Source organism: Lissotriton helveticus, chromosome 6 (genome assembly GCF_964261635.1).
Source record: "Lissotriton helveticus chromosome 6, aLisHel1.1, whole genome shotgun sequence".
NCBI lineage: Eukaryota > Metazoa > Chordata > Amphibia > Caudata > Salamandridae > Lissotriton > Lissotriton helveticus.
Window position 1 is genome coordinate 1,752,905,784 of NC_136067.1, and position 25,749 is coordinate 1,752,931,532.

At 48.6% G+C, this 25,749-nt stretch overlaps 1 protein-coding gene across 10 annotated transcripts in view; it reads right to left on the reverse strand.

The window, feature by feature from the left end:
* The window catches only part of GTF2A1L (general transcription factor IIA subunit 1 like), a 1,231,875-nt gene that overhangs the window by 432,601 nt on the left and 773,525 nt on the right, over positions 1-25,749 (reverse strand). For 4 of the 10 annotated variants that reach the window (XM_078649643.1, XM_078649634.1, XM_078649638.1 and 1 more), the window contains one exon: positions 14,518-14,755. The exons of 5 other annotated variants lie outside the window; for them this stretch is intronic. In XM_078649643.1, coding sequence (XP_078505769.1) covers positions 14,599-14,755 — 157 coding nt within the window. In that variant the 3' untranslated portion in view covers positions 14,518-14,598. Of the gene's footprint in view, positions 1-14,517; positions 14,756-25,749 lie in introns of those variants that run through there. One more of the 10 variants, XM_078649640.1, reaches the window with a different exon arrangement.

Genomic DNA, 25,749 nt, shown 5'->3' on the forward strand with positions numbered 1-25,749 from the left:
GGGGGGGGAGGGGTTACTCCCCCCTAATCCAAAAACTTAATCACACTAGTCTGGTTGTCCAATCCCTGGGCGCATGGGTACTTGGGGCGGGTACTCTCTTTGCCACCAGGGGTTTAAAGTTAGGTGTGAGGGGTCATAGGTAAGTACCAGACCATATGATTAAGTCCGCGATTTCATGTTTGGACAGTGAGCAGTAATTTAACAGGCATTGGTTACAGTTTGGACTGGGCCGAATAGTCCTACCTTGAGGAGCCTTCATAGCAGATTCTACATAGAAAAAATTGCAGCTGCTGTATTGCTGTGGACAATGATGCATCAAGAGAGTGACGGCAGGCTTCCTTCGTAGGAAGGTTTAAAGCCAAAAGTTCCCTTTGGGAGTAGCTTATCAGCCCTGGAATGAAGGAGACAGGGGGTCTGGTCTGTCCGTGCAACTGACAATTATATAGCCCGCCTCCAAAAGGGCGTGGCTGTGTTCTGTGAACCTAAGTGGGTAATCAAAAGCGGAATCTGGAGTCCCAGCACCCCTCTACAATATGGGAGGCTTTCCTCCATTTTTTTTTTTTTTTTTTTTTTAACATCATTTTTATTGCATCACCAGTATAAATGTACAGACAGGGTATGCATCAAAAGTAGCATGACAAGAGCCGACATCATTAAAGACAATTTAAAATGGCGAACCCTATGCACACACTTGACCAGTAAAGAGTGGATACAATGTCCTCATGAAAAAATTCAAACCGCAGAGAAACAACAGTAATATGTAACTTAATATATAAAGAATTCGATGTCAATCCAAAATTCTTGGTCTCCTTGTTTATTCCAACACAGCATGTGAACAACCAGCCAGGCTGTTTCTCTGCGGTTTGAATTTTTTCATGAGGACATTGTATCCACTCTTTACTGGTCAAGTGTGTGCATAGGGTTCGCCATTTTATGTTATTGTGGAGTAGTAAGCTTGCTCGCTTCTCCTTGGGTGGTTATATGGTTATCCACTCACCCAGTTGCACCACACCACATCGATTCTATAGTGCCTTTACCCTGGCTGAGCGCCCACTCTCTGACAACCTAAAAACCATCCTTTTCTTAAAGTCATTAAAGACAATTGTTCTCCATCCAGGGAAGTCATCCCGCTCTTGAAATGTGTGGCTCCATAACCATTCTGGTTCCGTTCCTTTTACAGTGTCTGACCGCTTCATTGTGCATACATCCCTGGAATGCTTTCGCAATTTACTCCCCCCCACCACTCTTAATTTCGGTACCCCAACAACCCTCCAATCTAGCTTCCTACCCGCCCTCCCCCGTGGTCGCGTTGCGCTTGGGTAACCATGCATTAGTGCCCGGTGTGTCAAGGAGGAAGCAAACATTCACTAAGATGTGTTCTCCTGTGTAGTGTCAGGGTCCGCTCCATCTAGTTCGCTTTCGCCTTCCTGCCCCCCCATCGTCTACATCCCTGAGCGCCTGCACCATCACCTCCCATGCAGTCGCCCTTTCCAGCGCTTTCTCGTCATTCGACCTCCAAGCCATCTGGTATCGTAAGGTACTATCACATGCGGCCCATCTCAGACACTCCCCATACCATCTTTTATACGTGGGCCCCACTTTGGACTTCCAATTACGTGTGATCTCCCGCTTGGCTAAGATAAGCCCTAAGTCTATGAATTTACTCGACAGCGTATTCCTAGGTGTGTGTGGGAACCAGTGAAGGATGCCAACAGCTTTGGTATAGTGGATATCCCTGTCCGTCGCGCCGTTAAGGGCCCGCCCAACTTCCTGCCAATAGTCGCCCAACGTAGGGTAGTCCCACAGCATATGACATAGGTCCGCCCCCGCTGTATTACACCTGGGGCAAGCAGCGTCGGTCGTCCCAAAGTACTGGCGGAGTTTCCCGGGCGTGAGATACGCCCTGTGGACAACATAAAAGTGGATCAATTGAAACCTTGCATTCCTCGAGCTCTTCCGCGCCCTCCTCAGCAGTTGGCCCCAGGTCGTGTCTGGTATCTCCATCTGGAGGTCCAGCTCCCACTTGGCTTTTAGAGCTGCTAAAGGCTGTAGGGCCTCCCGCTGCATTCTCGAGTACAGGCACGTGACGGCCTTAAAGGTTCCGGCTGCCATCATGGCGTACTGGCAGGCCATCGCGGTGCCCGGTTCTTTCAGCCCATCCCCCCAATGGGCTCGCATGGCGCCCGTGACTGCCGCGTGCAGCAGGTAGTCGCCCCTCGGTAGGTCAAATCTCTCCTGCAGGTCCTGAAATGGGAGTAACACCCCATCTTCGTAGAGGTCTCCGAGCACGTGCACTCCCGCCTCCTCCCACTCTAACAAGCGTGACCAATCACCTCCATGTGGGAGGGCAGTGACCATTCCCAGCGGTATTTCGGGGGCATACATAAGGCGGACACCCGCCCGTTTACGGGCTCGATCCCAACATAGACGGAAAGTCCGTTCCTCTGTCGTCAGGTCTCCCACTCGGAGTTTCTGGTGTAGCGTAATATAAGCTAGAACGTGTCGTGGGGTGCCTACGGCTCTCATGTCTTCGGGGCCTCTATACGCTCTAGCCACTTCCTGAGTAAAAGTCTGCAGCTGCGCGGCGAGGTAATAGCCCTCGAAATCGGGCACTGCCATACCTCCCTCATCTTTGGGGCGCAACAGCGTATCGAGCGCTATGCGTCTCCTACCCGTGCCCCACAGGAACGCTATAACCAGTGACCTCAGACGTTTGAAAATCGAACTCGGGATCCATACCGGCAGTGTCCTAAAATAATATAGTAGCCTGGGTAGAGCTACCATTTTAAGCAGGGAAATTCTACCAGCCAGGGAGAGCGGTAGAGACGCCCAGAAGTCCATAGACCCACGCAAGGCGTTAATACAGCGAATTATGTTGCCTTCTAGCAGGTCGGATGGGGTGTGGTAAACATAAACCCCTAGATAATGTAGGCAGCGCGGCTCCCAACGGAGTTCCTGAGCAGTGAGTGGACACAGCTCTCCCGACCTCAGGGGAAACAGACAGGATTTGGGCCAGTTGACTCTCAGTCCCGACAGCCCACCGAACTGCTCCAGTAGCTTCCGCGCCCCCTGAAGGTCGGCGCCGGCATCGGCCAAAAACATCAACAAGTCATCCGCATATAGGGATATGAGGTGTGGCCTCTCCCTAAAAGACAGGCCGGCATAGTGGCGGCCCAGTCTGGCTACCGCAGCGAAGGGTTCCATTGCCAACGCAAACAGCAGTGGGGACAGGGAGCAACCCTGTCTAGTACCACGCCTAATCGGGTATTGGCTCGAGATCAGTGCACCCACCCGGACCCTAGCTACCGCCTCAGTGTAGAGTACCTTGGTCCACCGTATATAACCGTCACCCAACCCAAAGCGACGCATCACCTCATACAGATATCCCCATTCGAGGCTGTCAAATGCCTTCTCAATGTCGATGGATAGGACAAATGGGGAGACGGTGTCCGGCCACTCCGCACCCATCAGTCTCGTGAGTCTACGGATGTTAGGAGTGGTATTGCGCGTTGGTATGAAACCGCACTGGTCACCATGAACCAGGCTCGTCATGTGCACTAGTAGTCTGTTGGCCAGAATTTTACTGAGGATCTTATAGTCCGTCGTCAACATAGATAACGGACGATACGAGGACAGTGCCGCACTCTCCCTGCCCGGCTTTAATAGTGGAATCATGAGGGCCTCGCGCATAGAGCCCGGGAGTCGGCCTATCTCCTGCGCCTCATTATATACCTCGCGCAGCCGTGGAGCAAGACGTTCTAGGAATTTGCCATAAAATTCGATCGGTAGACCGTCGAGGCCCGGGGTCTTGTTTCTAGCCATCTGTTTTACAGCACAGCCTATTTCTCCGAGGGAGATGGGCCGTCCTAATTCTTCTGCCTCCGAGTCCTCCACTCGTGGTAACTCCAACCAGTCTAAAAACTCCTCAAGCTCATCCGTCCCACCCGTTTCACCACTCAGATAAAGCCCTTCATAATAAGCTCGGAACTTGTTCAGGATCCCGGGTTGGGAGTGGCAAGGCTCCTCCCCTGGTTCCTGGATCCTCATGATCGGCCCTCCCCCCCGGATAGGGTTAGCAAGCCAAGCCAACATCGCCCCCGCCTTATCACCTTCCGCATGCGCCCTCGTCACGTACGCCTTATGGTCGAAGCTACGCAGCCGCTCCAGCTCCACCGCCATCCCTTCCCGCGCCCCGCTAAGCTCCTCCTGCAGTTCAGGGTGATTCGGGCGCCTCCTCTCAAAATCTCTCAGCCGCGTCTCAGCCTTGTCTAAATCATCCAACAGAGTCTTTCGCGCTCCCGCCGTGTGCCCAATACAGTGTCCCCGCACCACCACCTTGAAAGTGTCCCATTCAACCGCCCTCGTGGAAGCCGAGCCACCGTTCTCCTCAAAGTACCCCTCAATACGTTCACTCAGGGCCTCCCTGAACAACAGGTCGTCCAGGGTATCAGGTTGCAGGCGCCAGGTTGGCACGCAGTTAACAGTCACCATCCATTCCAGAGACATCAACAAGGGGTTGTGGTCTGATATCGTCCTGGCCAAGTATTCCGCCCCCCCCACCGCTGGGAGCACACATTTCGCACAAAGAAACGCATCCAGCCTCACATGCAAATCATGTAGGTGCAAGTGAAAGGAGTAGTCCCTAATGGTGGGGTGCAACGCCCTCCATGCATCCGTAAGGGCCCAGCTCTCCCGCCATTCCATTCTACGCTTGGCGATCCTATGTGCCGGGGACGCGCGCAGCGGGGGATGGGATCTATCTAGCAGCACATCCTCAACTGAGTTGAAGTCTCCCCCCAAAAGGACCGGCCCCGCCAAATAACCCGCCAATTTGCCCGATATGGTAGATAAGAAAGCAGGCAGATCTACATTAGGAGCATACACATTACAGAGAGAAATCATCCTGCCTCTCAGCCTTCCCTCCACCGCCACATACCTGCCCTCTGGGTCTATCGACGACTTCGATACCTGGAAGGGGACCCCCGCCCGTATCCAAATCAAAGTCCCCCTCGCAAATGCCGAGAATGTCGTATAGAATAACTGCCCCCTCCAGCGCCTTTGGAGAGCCGCCCCCTCTTGCTTATTTAGGTGCGTCTCCTGCAGGAACGCTATGTGAACCCCCCTACGTTTGAGGTACGCCTGAATCTTATGTCTGCGCGTCATGGACTGCATACCCCGCACATTCCAGGTCACACATTTCAACGCTCCGGTACTAGCCATTCCCCCCTACACAACCGGACCAAACAGTAAAGAACAGTGGTCGTATAAATCCCGCGACCACGGGCCCTCCCCCCCATCCCCCCCAAACAGGAAGCCATACCCCTCCACGAACTACAACCCCCCAAGCAACCCCAACCGCTCGCAACTCCCACCCCCCCAGGACAGGCCCCCCCACAGCTGGAAGTACCCCCATCCAAACCAACACTCCCGACCACCCCTCAAGGAAAGGTGGTAATGTTCGCAGTCTCCACTGCGATGACCTTAGGGGCCAGTAAGGCGCGGCTCAATGCTAGAAAACCTCCAACAAATCAGCCCCGCGATCTCCATCCCACAATCCCCACATTACAGCCCCCCAAAACCTCAGTCAACATCCGATGCGGGTCCATCGCCCCGATGTCCAACCAGCTAGTCCATTCCGCCAAACCAGTTCAGCACGCCTCCAGGATTTCTCCCGAGGTCTGCGGCGTCACACTAGGGCCCCGGGCTCCGCCAAATTCCGATTGTCCTGTCTCTGAGCCCGTGCCCGGGGCCTCCGAATCCGTACCCTTCTCAGACTGAGTTCTGGCGGCTCTGGATAAGTCCACCACCGCCTGCAGGGCCGCCTGCCTCTCCGCCTCCGTCTGCGACATCGATGGTTTCCCGGTCCTCTTGCGGTTCCTCCTGATCCGTTGTGATTGCCTGATCGGCCTGTCCATCTTAGCCTCTTCCTCCCTGGCCTTAGCACCGTCCGTACCAGCCTTATAAGTGTCCCACCATTCCCATGCGTCCGCGGAAGACATGAAGAATAAAGATTTTTCATCCACCACCACTCTGAGCTTGGCAGGGAAAAACAGGGAGTACTTGATGCCTTCCTGGCGGAGCTCCCGCTTGAGGGACAGGAAGTTTGCCCGGAGTCGCTGAGTCTCAAATGTGTAGTCCGGGAACATGGTGACTCTGCTATTTTCCACTTGGAAGGGCCCTGCCTCTCTCGCCCTCTGCAGAAGCCAGTCCCTGTCCCGGTAATGGAGCAACTTGAACACCACCGGGCGAGGTGGAAGGCCCAATGCTGGCGGACGCGCCGGAACTCTATGCGCCCGCTCCAGGGAGAAGAAGGGGGACAGACCTTCAGGCGCCACCTCCGTCCGCAGCCAGTTATCTAAATAGCCCACCATGTCGTCGCCCTCAATCTTCTCCGGCAGGCCCACCAGGCGTACGTTGTTGCGCCTGTTCCTGTTTTCCGCATCCTCGGCCCTCCTTTCTAACACCTTCAGACGGTCCATCACGTCGGCCATCTGGGCCTTTACCGTTGCCTGGGCCGGGGCCAAGTCTTTGATCGTAGATTCCACAGATTTCACCCTGTCCTTCAGTTTGTCGTGGTCGGCCTTCAAGAGACCCAAGCCCGTTGCCACCTGAGCTATATCTCGCTGCAGGGCATCCTTCGTGGTAGCGATGGCTTCCAAGATACGGTCCTGCATCCGCTGTAACGCCGCTTGGTCTCTCTCCGCTCCGTCCGCCGTCTCAGCGTCAGTCACGCCATCACTCTTCCCCTTCGGCTTCCCCATTGGGGCCTGGACGGGTGACGGTCTGCAAGTGCGCACCAGGTCTTCCTCCGATCGTCGCCGGGCACCGATCTCCGGCCTAGTGCTCAGGCCCAGAAATGTCACCAAGAAGCAGGCAGCACCAAGCGTCCGCGGCCCAGCCCGCGCCAGTCGCGCTAGAGGGCCGGGGTCCTCTCCTCCGGGTCACTGTCGCACCGCTATTGCCCCAAGCCTGAGACGGTCCTCAACCACCGTCCAAGGGCGCGCCTATTATCCAACTGGCACCCGGGGAGGGGCGCGATGCAGCCACCAACGCCTCTAGCGTGGTTAGGAATGATCTGCGGTGGGTCTCCGAGCAGACGTCTCCGTCTCTAGCTATCTCCTGCCCTCGCCGCCATTTTGGGGTCCGCGACTTCCCGGCCAAGTTTAGCTTTCAGAGTCGAGTTACTGCTGTGGGAAGGCTCGGTGTCGCCCTCCGTGGGTTCCGGACCCTCCGCAGTATCGTCCAGTATCGGATTATGTTCTTTATCTCGGGGTTCAAATGAATTATCAGGATATTATCCGGGATCGGGCACGGAGCTCCGAGCTCACGCAGCCTACCTCCTCGGCATCCAAGCCACGCCCTGGGAGGCTTTCCTCCATGATTGAAGTACTGGGAAAAGGACACCAAGTTAAAATAATAACCAAACAAAAGTGGGATGAAATGAACTCCTAAAACCAATTAAAAGGAGCCGAAAAGGTCAGCCTAAGATGGCAGCCAACCGGGACGGAAGCCAGGCTCTCCCTGCGCCAAGTATGCTACATGGAAAGCAACTCTTAAAGTGGAGGTAAGCGAAAGCACGACCCCACAAGGTGGGCATTACCCCTCTAGGCAGTCAGAATCAGCTAACATAATTATACAGCCAGCCACCCAAAACAAGATTACACTCTACAGCAATTGTGTTTTTAACATTGACTGTACTGTACGAAACTCCACATAACTCTGCACACGTGACACTACTCTAAAATTTGAGACATATTTTTATTAAAACTGTAAAAAAAAAAAGATTGAAATTCAATAAAAAAAACATGGGTTAAAGCTTATAGTTAGAACTTTTTTTCTCCAATAACAAACCAAGCATAAACTACACAAACTTAACAAATTCTACAGCTTATAGATGTAACTCTCATTTACAATTTATCCACCACCTTCAAATAATTATAAGTGGAGCACCTCGTTTCACACCCTTTTCAGCTCACTAACCAGACAACACTTTGACTTGCCAGTCTACCATGCAATGTGTTCTCACAAATAATGATACTTCACTGTACAACACTAAACTATATGAGATTTTCCACCCCTCTACTCGGCAACAATGAACTGTATGAAACTCTACTCCACTGAACACCTCTCCATGCCATTACACTCTACAACACTCTGCTACACTCTATGCCGCGCTACAACACTCTACTCGATGACACTCCGCTCCACCACACTCCAGTCGACAACACTCAACTCTACTTTGACAGACCACTACACTGTACAACACACAGCTTGACTCTAGGGTACTCCACCCGTGATATGATACACTGCGCCACTTCACTATACAACACTTCATTTCACTGTATACCACATCACTCCTCTGTACTATACTCCATTCTACAGCACTCTCCTTTACCGTACTATACTAAACTCAACGTTATGACACTCCGGTGAATACTGAGATCTGAAACACACTTTTATTAAAAAATAAAAACCATTTACATACAATGAAAAAGGTTAAGGATAATTTATAGTTAGAAATACCTTATGTATTCTTTCTATACAACCCCAACATAAAATACAGAAAGATTACAATTACAAAGTGATCATTATAACTTCAATTTATAATGTATGCACCAGCTTCAAATTACTATAAGTGGCACACCTACGAAAACAGTCTTGTCATCTCACTCACCACACTACATTATCTATAGCCCAAGTCTTTTCCATGCACTGGTTATACCTTTGCAAACTACATCACTTAAAGCAGAGTAAATCACAGCATTCATGTTAGACCGGTTATTCTTAGGGTGGTCTTCCCCCAACTTTTTGACACCAGTTTTTGCTGTAACTTTTTGTTGGCCTTAGGACCCTGAGCACTTTACCACTGCTGACCATTGTTGTCCCCTTGACAGAGCTAACTTATAAGACGCGGCCCAGAAATGTGATTTGGATGGAGGCATACCAAGCTACATTTGACTCCCTAAAGCATAGCATGTGCATAGACCCAGTGCTCAGGGCCCCTGACTTCTCCAAGTCTTTTATTGTTCAAACATATGCTTCAGAACATGGTCTAAGGGCAGTGTTATCACAGCTAAATGAAGAAGGCCTGGGCCAACCAGTAGGCTTCATCTCCAGGAGGTTACTCGACAGGGAACAGAGGTGAAGTGCTATAGAAAGAAAAGCTTTTGCTGTGGTCTGGGCACTGTAGAAGTTGAGGCCATACCTGTTTGCCACTCACTTTCTGATTCAGACTGACCACAGGCCCCTCAAGGCTCTCATACAAATGAGGGGTGAGAATCCAAAGTTAAAGAGGTGGTTCATTTTCCTACAGGTAATGGACTTCAGGGTGGAACACAGACCAAGAAAGACCTTGCCAATGCGGATGGTCTATCCAGGTGTTTCCACCTAAGTGATGAGAACTCTCTAGAGGTTGGGTAGATCTCCCCACTTTCAGCTTGGGGAGAGTAAATATGTGTTAAATCTGTCATCCTTAGGGTGGTCTTCCCCCAACTTTTTACCTCCTTTCCTCCACTTTTTGCTGTATCTTTTTGTTGGCCTTAGTGAGCACTTCACCACTGCTGACCAATGCTAAGGTGCATATGCTTCTCCTCTAAGCATGGAGACATTGGCCTACACATGATTGCCATATTTAGTTTCCTGATAAGTCCCTTGTAAAGTGGTATACCATGTACCCAGGGTCTGTAATCCAAATGCTACTAGTGGGCCTGCAGCACTGTTTGTGCCGCACACACAAGTAGCCATTGAAACCTATCTCAGGCCTGACAGTGCAAGGTCTGTGTGTGCAGTTTACGGCCACTTCGACTTGGCATTTAAAAATACTTGCCGCGCCTTAAACACCCCTTTTATTACATAGAGGTCACGCCTACAGTAGGCCCTAGGTAGCCCTATTGACGGCAGGGTGCTGTTAAACTAGAAAGTAGGAACGTTTATGTTTTTCATGTCCTGGTAAAGATAAACAGCTACATTTGTTTTTCATTACTGTGAGGCCTACTCCTCTAGCTCCTCTATGCTAGTGTTGGGAATTCCTTAAAACACTTTAAATCTGTAATTCCTGATAGGAAAGAAGTAGCAAGTTCATGTTTTATATCTTTGGAATGGTAACGATACATCCTCTTCAGTGGTAGAGTTGGATTTGACATTACTTCTTCAGAAATGCTACTTAGAACAAAGTTAAGTGCAGAAATATGCTCACTTTCTGTGTGTCGGCAGCCTGACTCTTATACACATCTGGACTGGGTGGCAGCTACACTGTGTGCATTCTCTCTAGACAGCCACAAACACAGAAGGGTGAGGCTCATCTGCATTCTGATGGGTCTTCCGGGGCAGGGAGGAATGGGAGGGGCTGACATCTACACTGTCTTGTCCACACACAAAGCACTGATTTACTCCCCACAGATAGCCTGGCAGACGGGAGTGGTTGAAAGTGATCCTTCAGCAACTTTAGAGAGCTCCTGTAAAATCATCCTCTACATCCAAGTCATATAGGGTATAAGTACTGGGGCTCTGACCAAATGAAATCAGTAGACTACTGGAACTGTGAAGAACTTTGTTGGAATAAAGACTGCTGTGCTCTAAGGATTGCCACTTTGCCTTGAATGTCTGTTCTGAGGAACTGCTTCTCTGCTTTGCTGAGCTGCCCTGCTTCCTGCTGATCTCTGCCATGCTGAGGACAAGGACTGGACCAATCTCACTTGAACCAAGAGAGACTCCAAGAGCTTGCCTCCTGTTTTCTGATGTCTCAGGGATACAAAAGACGTCCGACAATCCTGCTGGTGCCACTGGACCATGCCTTGTGTGCGTCTTACCCTTGCCTGACATGCCCCCTCCAGTCCTGGGCATCAGAAGTGGGTTCTGCAGCAGATTTCTTAAACAAATGCTTCATAGTTCCAACTGCGGGAGAAATTCCCCTGCATGATCCTTCGGCGCAGAGGCTGCTCGATGACAACGGATCCGTAGCCTGCACGGCTCGACTGCAATGCTCTACACGGCTGGACGGCCACGCATTGCATTCACTTTAACAGAGCTTGACAATGTGGGACACTTTTTGTGTGGTATGACGATGACGCAGAAGGCTCTTAAGGCATTTCTTCACGGTGACCTGTCTGGATCCTCAAGCAGACCTGCCCTCCATCGCCATTCGCCTGAACGTTGGATATGCACCAGTCCCTCGCAACACCAAGTAGCCTTTTGACTGCTCGTGACTTATAAGCACTTTTTTTGCATTAATTCTTTAAAAACGTATAGCTTGTCTTCTACTGATTTTTTGTGTGCAGTTTTTGTGTTGTATAACTCAGAAAAATATTCTTTATTTTTCTAAACCTGTGTGGAGTCTTTTTGTGTGTTTTCATTGTGTTTCTGTGTGTGTGTGCTGCACAAACACTTACACATTGCATTTTAAGTTAAGACTGCCTACTTTGTTCCAAGCTACCAGAGGGTTAGCACAGGTTAATTTAAAGTGTGTACCTAGCTTACCCTGACTAGGATTGTGGTCCCTACTTTGACAGGGTGCAAACCTCTGCCAATAGAGACCCAATTTCTAACAATTCATAACACTTATAACTTCTCAAATGACATCATTTGTCACAACACAGTGCATGGTAGAGTGCCAAGTTACAGTTAGTGTTGCCTGGTTAACAAGCTGAAAAGTGTGGGTTATGAAGTGCACTACTTATAATAATTCGAAAGTGGTGGATCCATTGTAAATTAAAGTTATAACTATAAATTGTAGAATGTTTTAAGTTTATGTAGTTTAATCTTCGTTTGTATAGGGGGGAAAGTTTTCCTACCTATAACTAAGCTTTAACCATTGTTTTTTTTAATTGAATATATATACAGCAAAACAAAACCCTTTCCGAGTGCTGCATACATTATGCAAAAAAGAAGCAGAAAACTCTGAATAATTCCGAAGCTTAGGTGCAGAGCAGCTTCTGTATAGAACACGCTACAACACCAACAACACTCTGAATCTGCTCACATCAAATGTCTGTTTTTTCTAGCAACGTTTTTCAGCATAGGATGTTTTTTTTTACATGAAGCGTAGGCTTACCCTCTTTGTTTCTAATCGGTCTCCAGGTGGGCCAGGTCCTGGTGCATTTAAATAATTAGGGACGGAAGCGCATTGGCCGCCCTTCCTGGGTCTTACTGATGCCCTGGAGACCACCACCTACGGTATGAAAAAATATGGCGGAGGTCCAATGGCCTCCCACGCTGCCCACCACCTCCCCAGGGCTTATTTAATTAGAATTGGACTGCTACTGGGGCTTGCAGTCCCCACACATCGCCCGCAGGCCCAAAGCCTGCCAACTCGCCATCTCCCCGGGGCTTAAAATTTTTGGAGCAATAGATGACCCTGGGGACAGCCACTTCCAAGGGTTGGCTCCTGTTATGTCCCGGGTTGCCCACACCAGGGACATAGCCGTTTTGCTATGGCTTGACCGGAGCTTGACTACTCCCGCCAAGCAATAGCAAACTGTACTTCGCTTTCAGCAAGCGAGAGCATTAAGGATCTTGCTTGCTAAAAGAGGAGCACAATTGCTTTTACACACAGGGAGCTGCATGTTATCAGATCCCTATGTGTAAAAGCAATGTTGGCTCCTACTGGAGGTGGGGAGCCAGAAAGGACCGAGGGGCCTTCATTGTCCACCCATGGCCCCCATCAGCTACGAGTGGGTGCCCTGGATGGGACCAGAGCACCCACAATTGAGGCCGGTCCCGCTCCCCTTATTTAATTTGTTTTTTTTTTTAATGGAGGCCCAGCCCGGGGGATTGTGTCCCTGGAGCTGAAATCAGCGCAGGGAAGGAGGGGCTGCTCAGCACCCCTCTGCTAATAAATAAATGAAAAAATGTTTTAAAAGGACCGACAGCCCGCCCCTTTTCTCCTTGACCCTGCAAATGCGCCTTCTGGTGCACTACTGGTTGGAGGATGAAGTCTTCTTGGATGCGGAGGGTTCTTGGGAGTCCAGAACCTTCCTGTTACCTTCAGTAAGTTCGACACAGCAGGATACCTGAGAGTTGGTCAGCGGCCCTGCCCCCTTTCTCCATCACTCTGCAAACATAACTACTAGCTAAAAAAACGTAGAAATTCACTTAAAAAACCAAAGGTTAAATAGACGTTAGAGTTAGGAAATAGAATTTGAAAAACCTTAGAAATACACTAAAATAAATAAAGGTTCTAGCAACGTTGTAGTTCTGCTCAGACTTCACTCATACAAAACCAGTGAAATTCTGCAGTTATAATTACCTGAGCCAACTCTAACTTATGCCACGCATTGCACTGCTTATGACCTCATATATTACATCACTCATGACCTGGTCAGTGACATCACTGAGGACATCTCAAATGATGGATTGGGACCTTGTACCAGACTGTAGCCCAAGGAAGGAGACTCCGCCCAGACGGATCCTCGTTTGCATGACAAGAAAGGTGGGTAGACACAGCAATTGATTGGAAGTTCTGTTCCACATTCAAACCTAAAACCTAGTCTAAAGCATTTGGTGTATGGTAAAGTAAGGGAAAGCGTAAAAAGATACCTAAGCGCCCTGCCACTGACAGGGCCTAACATATTACCATTTTTTTATGTCCTAACTGAATTAGTCATAAGGTGGCCTTGGAGGCGTTGATGCAGACGTCACCTTTGTTTGATAGCAGAGTATGCTAGCTAAGGTTAAGATAGCCCTAATGACTCCAAGGACGCTGATAGTTGTGACATAGCTATCCTGATTGGGCGGAGTTGACACCTCAGTCTCATAGTTTTTTAGTTCAACATCTTCCCAGTGGTAAAGAGGTTTCTTAATACCCTCAGTATCTGGAAGGAGTGTGGGAGGTGCATCTGGCTTGACCTTGACCAGCTCGCTTAGGAATATTATTCACGCTAGTCTTCTCTTGCGAGAGGATAATTTGTGATGAGAACATACTATATTTTTTTGGACAGAATCATTTTTCCTGTCAACCATTATTGAACTGTATTATATATGTGATGATGTTGCATTGATTGTTTATTGAAAACTGTATTAAGTAAAAAACGGATATTGCGCAGGTAGTATCCTTCATGTTGTAATTCTACAAATGCATTTTTTTCTTGTTTTTGTTTGATACAAATATTTTAAGCGCGGAGCTCCTAGTAGGTAATTTGTAAGAGCACACCTCTTACAATTGCCCCTATGATTAAACAAGCCAATCTATAAAAACGTCATTTGAGTTTTTTTAATCTAAATGACTAAAACTGCCATGGATTCCCCATTAAAGCTCATGGAAAATTAGGTTCCCCCAAACAGATAAATAAAAATTAATACGTTTTACCCAGAATGGCATTTACACACAAAGGCAGACACATTTTCCTGACCCAAGGAGGAAACATTAGACACAAATATAATTGAACACACTAAAACACATAAAAAGACTAGTTATGCAGGACACAAGACAAAAGAGTCAGGGTTAGAATGAAAAATTTACTAGCTAGCGTAACTTAAAGTTTCACTTCTATCAAGGACCCGGAGGCGAGGATTATGCTATTCTTTCCTCACTTTATTCAACAGCAGCCATTCAATGAACACAGCAAAACTACTATTCCCATGAAACATAGGGAACAAAAGGCTTTAACAATAGAGAGTCCAGGTACAGAGTGTCCAAGCTAGTCCACCGATCACAGGGTTCCAGGCATATCTTAGTCCTCTATCAACTTCCAATTCACCTCTTTCATCGCTCGTAGTCAGCCAGGACGAACGTCTCAAAAATCCGGGTTGTTGGAATCTCCTGCTAGAAACAAGGGACATAATTAGGCGAATGCATTGGTTAAGGATTAGCCCTGTAGGGGAAATACATGCATTGCAGATGACAATATACAACAAGCATTCAGAGCGGAAAACAGTTTACTTACCCCATTACGAGGGTGGGAAAAAAAACATACAGATGTACCCTGGGTGGGATAATCCTCGCCTCCGAGTCCTTAATAGAAATGAAACTTTCCGTTACGCTAGCTAGGAAATTTTTCATTCTATGTCGGGACCGAAGGCGAGGATTATGCGCGTTAAAGCTTGCTCACCACCAAGTGAGCCATATCAATAACCGGCTTGAAATAAAACCGTTTAAAGGTAGAGTCTGAAGACCAGTCTGCTGCATTCGGAATGTCTTCCAGACGAGCTCCCAGGGTAAACGCTTTTAAGGCCATAGCTCCTCTGGCCGAATGAGCACCAAAGATCCGAAGATCAATTCCAGCCTCCTGCATTACCCACCGACCCAACAGGCAATGGTGGGAGAAGCGACCGCTTTTTTAGTTTTTTTTTAACGCAATAAGTTACTGTCGATCTCTTAGAGGACGGAACTCTTCTAACATCTCCTCGTAAGCCTTGAGGCAAGAAACTACGCACAACTTCGGAGTATCCGGGAAAGCTGGATAAGAAATGGTCTTTGTGCCACACATCGTTTGTGTCCGAATCGTGAAGGGGACCCCTGTGGGGGAGAAAATCCTGCTAGAAACATCCAGGGCTCTCACATCTGAGACCCGTCGACAAGAGATAAGGCACAGAAGCATCGCCAATTTGGCTGACAGCTCCTTCCTCGAAAGGAATCTGTTTGGTTGGCAAGACAAAAACAGGTTTAAAACCTGATTGACATCCCAGAGTTGAGAATATCGAAGTTCCAGAGGTAAGGAGAAGCGGTTGCCCCGAAGGAGACGGCAGACCAAAGGATGCTTACCCACCAGGGAGCCATCCACAATCACGTGACCAGCTGAAAAGGCAGAGCGGAACGTGTTGATAGTGCGATATGCCAGACCCTCCTCTGCCAGGGAGGCTAAAAAGTTTAAGATAGAGGTCACATTTGCTGCCACGGGATTGAGACCAGTCGCAGACACCAATGATACCACCTTCTCCAGGAGGAACGATACTGTTTGACAGTACCATCGGCCCACGCTTTGGATATAAACTGCAAAGCCGCTCCCGAAAGGCCAGGGACCTCCCAGCGTCCCCGGTAATCCACCACGCCATCAGGGAGAGGGATCCTTGCTCGATCAGCGGATGCAGAACTTTGTCGGGATTGAGAAGAAGAGCTGGAAAGCGGAGGAGTGGGATTGGAAAATCCCAAGAAAGTTCCAGAAAAACCATAAACCAAGCTTGAAATCTGGGATATGAGAACACATCTGCCCCGTGGCGATGAACCTGGACTGAGACGCTGGTGAGCATGGCGAAAGTGGGAAAGGCATAGCCTTTCTCGCCCCGCCAGTTCTGGAGGTATGTGTCTGTCCGCGCTGCCAGAGGATCCGACTTCGAACTGAAGAACTGGGAAAGTTGATGATCTAAGCGGGAAGCGAATAGATCAACTGAAAACGGACCCCATAGGCTCTGGAGATCCGCAAAGACTCCCGGATGCAATTTCCACAGACTCGCATCGTGAAAATGACGGAAATGGAAATTCGCGACCTGATTGGCCTGACCCGGCAGGTACTCCGCCGTGACCAACACTTGATGACTATGTTCGGCGCAGAACCAAAGATCGCGCGGCCAGTCCACGCTTCCATATTGACGAGAAAGCCACCTTCTGAGAATAAGAAAGACCCATGCGAAGGTGTTGGGCTTTGAGGCGCTGGAGGGCCCTGTAGTGTAGGGGAACCGGGAAGATAGCCTGGATTGAGGCCGAGAGAAAGCCTACGATCCAGGCTATCTGTCGTAGGGATATTTGGTGAAGAGTTAGAGCTCGTGATGGATCTTCGTCACCTTCCTGGAAGGAAAACTGAGGGTCGCCGCCACTGAATCGATTGAAAAACCCGAGAAAAACGACCTGCTGGGAGGGAACCAGTGTCGATTTCGCTTAGTTGATCACAAAGCCCAGGCTCTGAAGCAGGTCGACCGCCGTTTGGAGCTGATGCGTCAAGGTGTTGGGCCATTGGGCCATCAGCAAAATGTCGTCCAAGTAAACTATGAGGCGCATGCCGGACGCTCGATCTCTGGAAGGAGCACCTTGGTAAAGCACCAAGGAGCAGAGGAGAGTCCGAAGGGAAGAGTGGTGAACTTGAACACCTTGTCGCGCCAAAGGAACTGCAAAAACCTCTGGTGAGGAGGGAAGATGGGTACAGTCAGGTAGGCGTCCTTGAGGTCGAGGCGAGCCATCCAGTCATTCGGATGGAGGAGATCGTGGAGCAGATGGATTCCCTCCATCTTGAACTGGCGATAAATTAGCCACTTACTGAACTTGCCACGATTGATGACGGGTCTCTAGCCCCCATCGGTCTTGTCCACCACAAAGAGATTGTTGATGAACCCTCGAGGGTGGAGTACCGTCTCCGCTCCTTTGAGAAAAAGGGAACGAACCTCTTGGTCGACCAGAGCGAAATCCGCAGCGGAGAAAACAAGAGCGTGCGGTGGAACCGGTTGTGAAGGCTCTCCCTGAAACTCAATATGAAACCCCTGGACAGTTTGCAGGACCCATGCATCCCCCGTGACAGTAGTTCAAGCCTGGAAAAAATGCGCCAGACAGCCCCCCACTCTTAGAAGGAAGGAAGGGAGAACACTCACCAGAAGAGCTGGAGGCGCCCCCGCCTCGGTTCATGCCCCGTCGTCCTCTTGTAGGATAGAAGTTGCCGAATCTGGCTGCGTATTGATAACGTCCTTAGTTGGAGCCTTGCCCTCTGCGTGAATTTGGATGGCCGGACGAGCGGCCCCTACCTCGTCCAGCCCCTCGGAAAAGGGCGAAACACTTTCTTTATGGAGGATTGCGCCCTGTCTAAGGAAGTAAATGTTTTAACAAAGTGCCCCAGCTCCTTTATAAACGGCACTCCGAAGAGGCCGCCATGAGCAACAGGGCCCGCCTCCGAGTTTAGGATCAGTTTGATAAGTAATGATCTGCATCGCTCTGTCGAGATGGCGCAGTTCGCGTTCCCTAGAAACACCACCACGCGTTGAGCCCAGGAGGAGAGATGGTCTGGAGAAATCAGAGAGCCGGATGACTTGGCTTCCTCTGCCATGTCCAATATTGTTGTAATAGGGCCAAGAGCGTCCAGGAGTTTGTAGGGGCTTTAATGAATTTCTGAAGAAAGGTCACCATCTGCTGATCAATATCTGGTGTGGCCGCCACATTCCCCTCTAAAGAGGGGCGCAGGACATTACGCCCTGAGACAGTTTCGTACCATGGCCTCTAACGGCCAGCGGATGCAGCTGGTGACATACTGGGCCACCTTCTCGGAGGGTGCCCAATCTGAAGATCGGGGTGCAGAATGTCGTCAGGATCGAACACATCTGCGCAAATATTCTGGGCCTCTGGGGTAGGTGGGGGCACGATGGGCGCCAGGGGGGAGATGGGCTGGCTTCGTCGTCGTCCCCTTGAGCAGGCTCCCCGGAGGCAGCGGAAGCCATCCGTGGGGCAGAACTTGCCAGGAAAACCTGCTTAAGGCGCTCAAAGGCATCCGTGTCAACACCCATGTCCCTGGGGCGTTTGGCCAAAGGGGCTTGTGGATCATCGGGGACTCCATTGGACGGCGTAGGCACCGGGATGGCCTGGGCCGCTTTGGCCAACCTGCTGCAGGCCTGATCAATCTTACGATATAGACGGTCTTCAAGAAGACCCATAGCCTGCTCTACCGCCTTATGGATCAAGTAATCCACGGCGTCATAAAAATCTTCATCCCACTGTAAGGCAGTCAGTGGGTCCTCCTCCCATTGGTCATCCTGGAAAGTGTCTACACGACACAGGGACAGCAATATAAACAGAGAGAGGGACAGCCTCTGATATAGGAGGGCTGGGTGTCAGCCTACACTTTGGGCGAAGAGTATTTGCAATCGGGCAAAGCCCTGGGACCCAACAGGCCTGGTGCCAATTCATATTCAAGGGCAGCCTGCCTAAAAAGGGCCTTGCAGGTTTAACCTGCCACTACAGACTCGACTGGAGTGTTAAATAGGAATAAGATACAGATCTCCCCACACAGGATGACAATCCACTAAAGACTGCCCAAAGGCAGTTACAGACCTGACCGGAAATCCAGTGTCAGAGGCAGGCAAAGGCTCGTCTCATGGCGTTGCAATCCCAATATAGAATTTGTGGAATCTCTGGATTGCACGTGGTCAGGAGGACGCAGAGACGCGCCCTCAGGCAGCGGGAGGAGAGTGCTGCAAGCTGCACCAGTCACCGCCGATAGGGAGGAAACCTCCCACGGCTGAAAGCGGGCAAGCCGAGTAGCAGCTGACCAGCAGAAACCAGGAAACAATATTGAGAAATTTGCAATGTCAGGGAAAAGGCAGCGGCTGGAAAAATGGCACGACGCGCTGAGGCGACCCCTGTGCGCGGCACAGCAGACACAAAGCAGACGGCCGCCGACGGGCGAGGAAAACGCATCGGAGAGGGAAAAATAAACATAGAAAACCCCACAGGCGATACAGAAATTACACAGTGGGAATGAAACTCATGGTAGAGGCAATCAGCATCTGAGGGGAAAACAAGCGAAAGCCCCTAAGGCAGAGACAATCATAAGCGATTAATAATCAAGCACTGAATAAAAGTATCAAACACTACAGCTGAAATAGCCAAAAACTCATCACAGAAAGCACTAAAGGCAAACTCTGAGAGAGATAAATAAAAGGCACGTATCTGGCTGCAAGCAGCGAAGAAAGAGGGAGATTGGAGGTTGACAGAGGACTAAGATATGCCTGGAACCCTGTGATTGGTGGACTCGCGTGGACACTCTGTACCTGGACTCTCTATTGTTAAAACTTGTTGATTCCCTATGTTCCATGGAAATAGTAGTTTTACTGTGCTCTTTGAATGGCTGCTGTTCAATATAGTGAGGAAAGAATAGCATAATCCTCGCCTCTGGTCCTGACATAGAATTATGGACCATCTTTGAAGAAATTCAAACCAATAACCCCACACAATGCCTATAGAAAACAAGGCGTCATCACGTCCCCCACCATATGCATGGATGGATGTACTCACATCAGCTCCCTCTGCATTAGGATATTAAAACCCAATAATAATAGAAGCCGACAAGCCCCCACCAAAAGAAGGACAGTTAGGTCTAAGTCTAAGAAATCCAAAAGCACGCGAGACCAGATACCTCCAGTACAGCCAAGCCACTAGGGAAGGTCCCAAAAGCTCGACTCCCCCGTCCACCATGCTCACCATGCTCAACACGTGACAACTCAAAAACAACTAAAATACACACCACCACTGGTTCAGGCAAGCATAAACGAGTGTCAGGAAAGTCTGTGGAGGTTTTAGATAGCAACTCAGCAAACTCTGTAGATAACGGGAGCTCTAGTCCCCCAGAAACTGGTGACAAGGGTGTGGCTAAAGGGTTTGCTCAGGCAGACAAGGAGGAAACAAAGAGTGAATTTGAAGGTGAAGCCAAGCAAACGAAAGCAGTGCGCATCTCAGAACAAAAGAGACAGGCGAGATGGCGTGAGGAGGAAAGGCGTGAGCTGAACCTCAAGAGAGAAAAGGCACACAACCGGGAGTTAGAGCAAGATTATAGGATAGAGCGCTCTTTTCATGAGGAAAGCAGGGCCAGGTATAGAGTGTTTCTCGGATATAAATTTACCTAAGCGAAATGAAAAGGCAAGAAGCGTTTGGCAAAACAGGAACAAGCGGCTGGGAGAGTCTCAGCAGAATGCGTCTGCGGAAAGTCTCTCGTATACATCATGAGGTACAATAAAACAAGGGCGGTCTTCTACAGCTTATGTTGGGCCAGTTTGGCAATGTCTCTTTGGGCTTGCTCTTGCTTTTCCCTGTCCTTTTTCTTGTCTCTTCCGGTAAGTAGTGTAGTATGTGGGCCTGTATTTCCCACCAGGGTTTGGTGTCTAGCCCTACTACACTATCTAATTCAAGGTCCAAATTTTTCCCAAGCGTACAAATTACACCCTATATCACACCCATCGGTAGTGCATACCAACTGCCTAATGCCCTACCTTTCATTTATTTTAGACACTGCCAGTTGTGAAAATGGCAGCCCAGGTTCCTCTTTGGGCATGCTCTTGCTTCTCCCTGTCCTTTTCCTGTCTCTTCTGGTAATTAGTGTAGTATGTGGGCCTGTATTTCCCACCAGGGTTTGGTGTCTTGCCCTACTACACTATCTAATTCCGTCTGGATCTCAATGGAAGCCCTCTCGAGGATGTTGTAGAAGAATGCGAACTAGGACGCGTGTCCATTCAGGGCTGACCATGTTGGTCTGCTCCCCAATGAGGCTGCTGAACAGACTTTTGATGTTTCCTAAAGCTAAGTTTATGCCTGCTGTGTTCTTTTCAAAGCATGAGCTCCATTTCCCTGCGAAGTCTATCAATGGGGGCAGTTTATTCCTGAGCGTTTCTTTGTCCATCTGTGCCCAAGACACATAGATAGTTCCTGCTGCACCTTTCTGCAGGTGTCAGCTCAGTCGGTTTCTCCCTGATGTAGTGCTCCCATCATCTCAAACACTCCTGAATGTAGGGGTAGTTGCATTTCAGATATCCTCCTTCAAGCCAAATGCAGTCCTCGGCAATGGCCATGTCTTACGGTTTGAAGGATCCCTCCACCGACCAAGGAGGGTTATACTGGTTGCCCTTACTTGCCGTCCAGCAGGCTAGTAGATGACAGAAAAGTCACACTAAGGCCTCACCCTCTTCTCTGGATACTATTTCTCTAAGGGTTGTTCTGATCAGTTTGTTCAAGGTGAGCAGCGGACGTCCTCACTCTCCTTGTGCATTCGTAAGGGTGCCATGCTGCTACTCCTATGTCATAATTGCGTCCCTGTCAGGCTTTCCTGATTACTTAATTCCTAGTCAGCCCCTCTCCTACACCGTATGTCAGGTGATATGCGTGACTAGGTAAGGGGCCTTCCTCCTGGCTCATCTCTATGTGGGGCCCGCAGCCTAGCTCCTGCTTCCTCCAGGGGTGTAGACTACTCTCCCTGCTGGGCTTCCCAGGACAGAGCTATCTCTCTCCATCCTTAACTCTGGTCGTTCCTCTAAATCCCACCTAGGGTGCCTCCTTCTCTCAAAAAAGATTGGTAGAAAAAATTATTATTTCTGCCCAAAACCTAGCCCCTCCTAGTGCCTACAGCCTGAGAAGAGAGGACGTAACACGTAAGCCGCATGTGGGTGTATTTCCCATAATAACATTGTAACACATTATCCGCATGTGGGTGTGTGAATGTGTTTCCCACAATAACATTGCTGCAATGGCTACAATTAAAACATTTTCTCATACCTGTGGTTTTGACTGTTTTCCTGGACTTAGGTCCTCGTTTTTAAAGCTCTCTCCGATTTTTGGCTTGTGAGTGTGCGAACAGTGGTTTACCAAAGAGCACGTTCTTAAAATCGGGTTCCTGCTCAATAATTTCCCATCTGCGTCAAATACTCCGCTTGATGCCTGTTGCTTGCGTGGAAAATTTCAAGACACACACTTCTCTTTTAGTGGGATGTTTGAAAGACTGAGTTAGTAAATCCTTCCATTCCTTAAGTTGAGCCTTCATGCTTGCAGCTATTAATATTGCTTCTGGGCAACCCCGTTCACTACATTTTTCTGATGTGTCCTCCAGAGAGCTTTTGAAACTAGGACCAACGTCCAGGAACACAGTCAAAGCAACAGGCATGAGAAAATGTTTTAATTGTAGCCATTGCGGCAATGTTTTTGTGGGAAACACATTCACACACCAAAAACCTGGGAAAAATATTAAACTTGCACTCTCATCTGACTGCAATACTGATATGGTAATTTATGCCATTAAATGCCCATATGGCTTAGTGTGCGTGGATAGGGCAACACAGAACGTTAAGACACGAATCACCTAGCACAAAAGCATGATTAGAACATAAATCTCAAATCCTGTTTAGCAACACACTGGCTGGAAGTATTCAGTATTCATACGTCTTTATTCGAAATATTTCATCATAAAAGACATCATATATAAAACATCTACATTTTAGCATAAAAACTTCATGTATAAAAACAGATACATAAAATCACTATATGCTTTAACAATATTAAAAGACATAATACCCCAGATGAAAAGTTTTTGGGCTAAGTAAATATGCTCTAATATACAATGAGTGTTCTCCAACACACAAATAGGCACTCTATTTGGTGTTGTGGGCATATCATACATATTCATAAAACGTGATTAAATATACAGAATCAGACGTACTACCTGTAGTAAAAGTAAAACTATCAGTTTGATCAGCTCATAAGTGGGTGCCTTGTTCTGATAAGCCAAGCCCACCCCAGAAACTTTGCGACGGCTATGGTCACAATCTCAGAGGTATTGGTTCTTAAAAGCCATAGCGCCTCCGCACTCACCCTTGTTCTCAACTTGGAGCAAATTGGTTTTAGCCATTTTCTCCGTGGGGCATGATATGCAGGGCAGGCAAAAAAGATATGGCCTATCGATTCTAGTTTGTCCCTGCACCAAGGGCAATACTCAGAGGACTGTCCAAGCCATGTGTTTGTAAAGCTCCTGACCGGTAATGTGCCAACTCTAAACTGGTGGTAGAGCTTTCTATCGTTGCTCCTAGTAATGGCGTCCCAATAATCCTCTAAAAGGGGGTCAAGTTTGTGGACCAAAAACCTGCCAGTCAATGAGGAAGACTCTGACTGGGCAACAATTTGGATTCTAATGGATGCCCAATATAATTCTTTAAATTGTTTTTTTGAGGGAAAAACATTATTTCCAGGGGCCTTCCACAACAAACTAAGGCCCATATTTCCCAGCATGAACTTCACGTCTCTAAACCAAGAAAGATTACCAGAGCCCACTTTTGATCTCAGATCTGAAATTTCATTAGCAAAAATGGCCAGTTCCGGAGTTGTCCAGATTCTCCTCCACAATGCTATCATCCTATACCGTGCTACATCTACGATTGAGCGGCAGCCCAAATCAAGCATTAAGGGTTTCATAGGAGTAGATTGCGGGAGACCAACCAGATTTCATAAGAATTTGTTTTGGATTCTGGCCAATTGGGAAAGATCTGAGGAGCTCCAAAGGTCCGCACCATACATAATAGCAGAACTTATTTTAGCCTCGTATATTTTGAACACTGGCGCTATCCTTTTGGTTTGTGACATTCTTTGCTCCTTAATTAAGCACCCTGTCAGTCTAGCAAATTTTAAACAGAGACCATCAAGTTGTGGTTTCCATTTTAACCTGTGCTCTAAAACTACTCGAAGATAAGTCATTACCTCCACCTGCTCTATTTCAATGCCATTCATGCTAACGTGGCTCTTTATCGGCCTATTTTTAGTTAGAACCATGAATTTAGTTTTGCTCACGTTCACTTGTAAGTCATTAAGTTTACAGAAAACCTCAAACTTGTTTATCGCAGTTTGGAGACCCTTTTGTGTTTTAGAGAGGATAAGGGTGTCATCTGCAAAGATAAGGGGGAACTTTGTACCACCCAAAACGGGTGCATCGGTAGAAGAGTCTACAAAGTACTGTACTACCTGGTTAATGAACAGAAGGAACAGGGTCGGGGCGAGCACACACCCTTGCCGAACTCCACGATTGACTGGATATCGCTCGGTTACCTGGCCCGGTCTACCCCATCTAACCCTAGCAAAATTGAACTCATGTAAACTTATTACTAAATTCAAAAGTTCGCGTGGCATACCCATTTTACCTAAGGCAGCCCATAGTTTATCTCTAGGGACAAGGTCAAAGGCGGCCTTGTGGTCCACGAACGCTGCATAAATGGTTCCTCCACCCAGGTGCACCACCTTCCAATATATCAGAAGGAATCTGAACACTTGATCTATTGTGCTGATGCTAGATCTAAATCCAGCTTGCATAGGGGATAGGATGTTCTCATTATCGACCCAATCCTGTATTTTTGCCAATAACATTCTGGATACAACCTTCTGGATAGCGTCTATTAAGCTTATGGGGCGATAATTACCCGGGACAGAACAATCGCCCTTTTTAAAAATGGGTAAGATTTCAGCCCCTTTCCAAGAGTCCGGAATCCTTGCCCCTTTTGCGATGGCATTAGCTAGTGTCGTGATATATATGGTACCCAATTCAACGGATCATATTTGAATAGATCGGCCGGGATACAGTCAATGCCTGGAGCTTTGCCAGCCTGAACCAATCCCAAGGCCAACTCTGTGTCTTTGGTAACAAACACTAGAGGCGGACATAACATTGGGGACATAGGTGCAGGAGAAGCCACACCCCGTTCAGCCTCTGGCTCTGGGCCCCTAAATTGGGAAACGAAATACTCAACCCATTTCTCGGCAGGTACGTGGTTCGCCGGTGTTTGCAAGTCCTGATTCCCACCCCATTTTACCACCTGCCAAAACTTGGTCTGGTTCATGGACCTACTTGCTTCATATAAATCCTGCCAACGACTATCATCCCATGTTCTTTTAGCCTCCCTTTGGGCTTTCTTATACAAAACCCTAGCTTGTCTGATATCTAATACCACCCTAGATTTTATGGTTTTAACCAAGGAGCTATAAGCCAATCGACATGATTTATTGTACCATTTTTTTCCCGGTGGCGGGACTAAAACTGGCCCAGGTTTGGGGGGTTTAGTGAGGAGAGCTGTCAGATTTACAAAAAGCTGCTCGTGGAGCACTAACAAATGGTCCGAAGACCCTCAGTGGTTAGCCTGTGCCTGAATCGCACTCCGGGTCGATAAGACTTCGTTAGTTATCCTATCTAGGATTGCGGGGTCTTCAATAACCCTATTCCAACGAACCCTACGTCTATCGTTGGATATGATCGCCTCAGCTGTAACACACCTGGTAATGCTACTACACCCAGAGTTAACTTCTAGTTTTAAACTTAAAACCAA